Below are 5,770 nucleotides of genomic sequence, written 5' to 3'. Positions count from 1 at the left end.
AGACATGAGCCACAAGCACCCAACCAAATTTTTTTTTTCTGTTTATGTGGTGATGAGGAATCAAGCTCAGGGCTTTGTGCATGTAAAGCAAGCACTCTACCACTAAGTCACATTCCCAGCCCCCAAAATATTTTAAGTTATTGTGCTACTAAATATTTTCTCTTTTTTAGACTTAAAAAAAAAAACTACCCACTCATCCAGAGTCAAATAGTATTGTATTATACTGAGGAATTCAAAAGAAGGAGCAATGAAGATCAGTGATAGATTCAGAGCCTCTATGGAAAATAGGGTAGAAAAGGATAATTAATTTCCTAAATGAGAGAAAGGATAAGTAAAGGCAAAGCTGGGTCTCCCAGGAGATGGAGATGAGATAAAGGTTGTCATTGTCAATAAAAAAAAAATGAGTTCATACAGAATCAGGCCCTTACATCTCAAAGTATAGCCACAAGCCACACACTCTAGAATTATTGTTGAGTTGGTTGAAATGTAGATTATAGATAGGGCTGTAACTTCAAATCTCTAAAATCAAAGCCTGGGAGTTGGGTTAGATTCCTAGTTGATACTGAAGAATAGGAGTCCTGGATATTTTTTGTGTGATGTCTGAAAGAGATTATGGTACACATTGAAAACTCATTAGAAAAGGAAAACTTCTGTAATCACATTATATGATTTAATCAGTAAGATTCTAACGAGTCTTACTCATAAAAGAATAAGACTCAGTGCTTATAGGCAGCAAAGCACACAATTTCCCATTTTTAATTTGTAAAATAAATATTGACTAGAATGCTAGATCATACAGGTGCAGTTTGTGTTGCTCAGATTGCTGCCCTGCCATGAGAAAGTATTCAAACTGAACTAACTGACCCTGATTTCCTCCATTTATTTTAAAAGATTCAGTGGCCTGTTATCTCTGGAGGATAAGGAAAGAGGTTAAAAATAAGGAACACTCAGACAAGAAAGGATTGTGAGAAATATATTTCCTGAATATATACCTGCTTCAACTCAACACATAATTGTATTTTGGGCCACAGGGTATAAGGATTATTGTCCTGAAGGTTTAATTATACTTAGAGAAAAACACTGACAAAAAGTAGAAAAATGTTCAAATTGAGTTTCTCATCCCCATGTATTGTGGGAGAATAAAAAGATAAACAAAATTAATTTTTTAAACTAATTTCATTTAATGAGTTTGGAAATTTTTTTTCAAGTCTTATTTTGGCAAGCCAGTTCTTCATTCTTTCACAAGGTGGTGCTATAAATGCGACTGGAAAATAAGATGCCTTTGGTATATTTTGAAGTAACTGGAAGTTCAGCTAGTCATGATTTCTGTTTTAGGGCTTTATGATGGTTGTAGTAACAGAAAAAGATTTGTCAGTGACTTTTTGATCATTTGTTATTAGCCATAAGAGAATGTATAGGAAATGATGTGAAGAAAAATATGACATCGACTTTGCTCTCAAAGAAGGGAGGGGAAATACCCACTATAGCTACCTATTTCAAAGTGATAAATCTCGTTACAATTCACAGAAGCACAATAATTGGGCCAAAACATGAGAACACAAACTTCAGTTTGGTTTACTGGGACTAATGCCAGTTCCTTTTTTCTTTTGTTTGATTTGTCTTGTATGGGGTTTGAACTTATGACTTGCTCTTGTTAGGCAAATTATAACTCTTGAACACTGTGGCCAGCTCAATTTTCTTCTTTTTCCTTCACTTTGTTTGTTAACTTGGAATTGCATGGGTTACAGAATTAATGAAAAATCTACATAAACTCTTAGAAAACAGTCAACTCTTAGAAAATCTGAATTAATGTGGTCACTTGGGAATTTATGTTTTAATGATAGTAAAATTACATAAAATGATTTATATTTTGTGTTCATGAATATATGCATTCTGATTGTTTAACTTAATTACCTTAAATAGATTTGAACTATTCCTCTTGGAAAGCATGTGTTTTCTTATTTATTTGAATTATTGGTGAGAAAAACTTTTCCCATTATATATAGTCTATTATATGATGAAACCTACAGGAATGCTAAAATTAATGAGAATTATGTAACTGCGTTGTCCTTTACCTTTTGAGTTGTTGAGTTTTTTCAATTTCTTTTACTTAATTCTGTGATAATGCTGTTAATATTTAGCAAATAATACACTTAATTATTTTAATCTTACTGTTGTACTAAAATTCTTATAGTTTTTATATATCTACAATTGTGATTTTTGTATAGAATTTGATATTACAGACAACAGAAGAATGTTTATTCTGGAAAGAGAATAGAAATAATTGAACTGTTCTATCTATATAATTTTATATATATATATATACACACGCATTCATACATACACATACAACACGAAATATATACTTTCATTTATCCTTATGTATGTATATATATCTATTTTTTGAACTTCCTAAGTGGCAAGAAATTTCCCAGTGTGTTTTTTTTAATAGTATAACAAAATGTATTTTTGTAAAATTATAAATCAGTAATGCATTTAAACATATAACTTGAAAACATTTTGCACAAAGAACTTACAGATCATTTACTTAATAACAAAATGTCCAGCTGTTTAATAAAATAGTCTTAATAAGTAAAATCTAATTTCCAAAACAAAGAAAGCATTATAACAGAAATATTTATTCAGTTAGGAGATTGTTGTGCCAAAAGCATAACTTAAGCCAAAACTTTAGGGGCTGGGTATCAAACACCATTGGCTATTTTATATGAAACAGGAACTTTTGAGCATCAGAATTTAAACATCTCATCAAATATTAGTAGTATGCTTTTGATATCACCATCTCCTCCTTTGATAATTTAACATCCCTCCATCAATTTTGTAATATCTGGTAATTTGGGGAGAGCGGAGGAGGAAGGCAATACTGGTTTTTTAATTCAGGCCAAGCTTGCTTGCTTGCTAGGCCATGCTAGGCCAGACTGTTACCACTTGAACCCTATTTCTGAGATGTGGTTTGGTTTCCTGCCACAATCTACTTTAGACTTCACACTGTTGCTGGAATCCCAGGTGGTCCAATTTCCCTACATGGAGACAAAATCTCACACCTTTCTGCCTGAGTTGACCTGGAATCATGGCTCTCTCAATCTCAGTCACCCATGTGGTTTGGAATGACAGGGACATGCCATGCCTAGACATGTGCTGGGAAGGAAGTCCTATGAATGTTCTGCCAGGGCTGACCTTGAATGGAGATGCTTTCATTCTTAGCCTCCCATGTAGCTAGGATAAGTGAGAGTCACATATCATTTGTGCCTGGCTCTGGTAAATTTCTCAAATTATCATGTCACATGCTGATTCTGTTATTTTTTTTTCTCCCAGTAAGCCTTGGGAAGAAAAATACAGAGATATGCTATGATAAAAATGGTGTGATATTTCACGTATGACTAACTCAGTAAGTTTTTACTGAAAACTTACTACAGATAAAACTCTTTCCTCCAAAGAGCTCTCTATTTAAAATACAGGAAGTAAAGTATTGATTCTGAGTCACTGGAAGTATCAATCGTCATCCAAGATATGCACAGGTACTGAATACCCCATTGTAGGGCAAATAAAACCTTCCATTATGCATATCATTCTTTTGATTCTAATAAAGGTATTTTGAAACTGATAGACTGACAAGGCCCATGGTTTATTTCTCTATTTTGCTTTCAAGTATTTTGTTACCTCATTTTTCTCCAACATGTACTGCAGTTTTGTCAACTCTAAGTTGACCAAAATAAATAAATAAATAAAGTTGGCCTTTTCTGTGACTCTATGTGAATTTCCTGTTCCCCTTCACTGTTGCTTCCCTTCTTGCCAAATCCTGGTCACCTTCCTTTCCCTGCCTTCTTATCCCCATGATTGAGCATGTCCTTAAAAAGCTGGGTCTTCAATAAGTGTAACTCATTATCATTTCCAGTTACGCTATACTGTAAGTTTCCTATGGACAATGTAACAATACTCTCTAAGTACTATATAAAAATATTATCCTCAAAGGCAATAGTTTTTTCTTAAAATTTATCAAAAGAGACTGGGAAAGGAATTAATAACTCAGCAAAGGATACTTTCATATTTCCACCCTGACAAATACTAGATTTGAGGGATCATTGTTAAAACTATTTGGTATAAGTCATCAATTTATGTATCCAATGGTTCAATCAAAATATCAAATTTTTGATGTTGATACTAAAATTAATGACACATGGTTAGAAACTTAAGTAAAAATCATAACTGATGGAAGTTAAGATTGATAACTACTCACTGAATATTATCTTCACAATAAACTATTTAAAAATTAAACTATGTGTGAAAAACAGATGGTAGCAAACAATCACCAGCATTCAAATTATTTTACTTTTTAAAATCAAGGACAAATAAATATATTAGGGGTCATTAAGTTTTAATTAATTTTAATCCAAATGTTCTCAGAATCAATCACCACTCATCCTCCAGGTGAAGCACAATTTTGGACAATCCATTTGCCCCAAATGAACTCCCTACTTGTGTTGTAGGGTAGTAATCAAATGACCTTATGACCTTCTGGGGTGGTGGTAGCCTCCATCCACAAGCACTCCTCTTGACAGGAAGAGCACTGGCAACAAGAAAGAACAGCGTCGCCTTTCTTTGCTTTTTGATTCTTGAGTGTTTTCAGACTATACCCAATGCTTGATTTCAATTTCACAACAACAAAATATACTAGTATTTATTCTGAAAGGCAAATATACGTTCCAAGTAGCAGATATTAACAACTTCGAATACGATCCCTAGGAATAATTCGAAGTTCTGAACCATGTTTTAGAAAAACATTTCCAGCTGTCTGTGCAGGATTTATTCCTATTCCATCATTGGTAATAATTGCACTTGTGGCTGCAGGAACTTTAAATTCTTCTGCTGCAAACTTTAACACTGCTGTGAAAGGTGTACTTTCAGGAACACTGAGTACTTTGTAAGGCAGCCGCGGGTCCGACGTCAGCGTGATTTTAAACGAAACCTTCGACATGATGGATTGGGCCTGGACACACTCCCCGCGCCAAGTTCACCCGGCAGCCCACTTCTTCTGAAGTCCTAGTGTCTTTTGTAAACCATTCCCTAGTTTATACTGGTGAGGTGATTTTTGTAGGTCAACAGCATAACTTTAGGATGAAAGCTAGTGACTAGAAAAAAAAATCACCCAGCTGGATCAAGAACTGTAACTATCAGCCTTATTTCCACCTTCCAGGGATGTGAGAAAAGCTTGAGATTGAGTTCAATAGACCGTAATTTTTACTCAGTTATGTCGGAAACAAAAAGGCTAGAGGAACATCCAGGTTGGCAAACACATTTGTGTGCTGGAAGGTGTGAACCCAGAAAGAGTATAGACAATCTGCACACACTCTTTATCACCTCTTCCATTTGACTGCTCCTGGATGGAATTCCTTATTCTAAAACTGCCATTATAACTATACTGAGTTACATGAGTCATTAATAAATTATTGCACCCGAAATTGTCCAAATGTACAGTTTGCCTGCAAGAAGTGTGAGCAGTCTATTGACCTTGTATCTGACGCCCAAGGTAAACTGAGTGTCCACCATAGGATCTGTTTGAAATTCAGGACACTGCAACAGAATCAAACGGAGTGGTTAGACACCATATTGGTGCAGAGAAGTGGAGGGCTGGTTCTTGGAAAACTAAATACCCTACCTATTTCCATGCTCAGTACAGATGGGAGTGAACAACCAAGTGATGTACTGAAAATTATGCCACTACATATTCTAGGATGTTGCCAAATGATCAAGA

General features: G+C 34.7%; 1 protein-coding gene across 1 annotated transcript; it reads right to left on the bottom strand.

Annotated features, from left to right (window-relative positions):
• Nucleotides 1–4,287: 4,287 nt before the first annotated feature.
• On the bottom strand, nt 4,288–5,051 carry LOC125351310 (ubiquitin-fold modifier 1-like). Its single transcript, XM_048346000.1, has one exon. It carries the CDS (start codon nt 4,991–4,993, stop codon nt 4,736–4,738), a length of 258 nt encoding a protein of 85 aa, XP_048201957.1. The 5' UTR covers nt 4,994–5,051; the 3' UTR covers nt 4,288–4,735.
• Nucleotides 5,052–5,770: the final 719 nt, after the last annotated feature.

This window comes from Perognathus longimembris, chromosome 5 (genome assembly GCF_023159225.1).
Source record: "Perognathus longimembris pacificus isolate PPM17 chromosome 5, ASM2315922v1, whole genome shotgun sequence".
Lineage (NCBI taxonomy): Eukaryota > Metazoa > Chordata > Mammalia > Rodentia > Heteromyidae > Perognathus > Perognathus longimembris.
This window is presented reverse-complemented; position numbering and strand designations above follow the sequence as displayed.

Bases quoted from the DNA above. Each gene is read 5' to 3' on its own strand.
- LOC125351310 (XM_048346000.1), bottom strand. From the start codon at position 4,993: ATGTCGAAGGTTTCGTTTAAAATCACGCTGACGTCGGACCCGCGGCTG.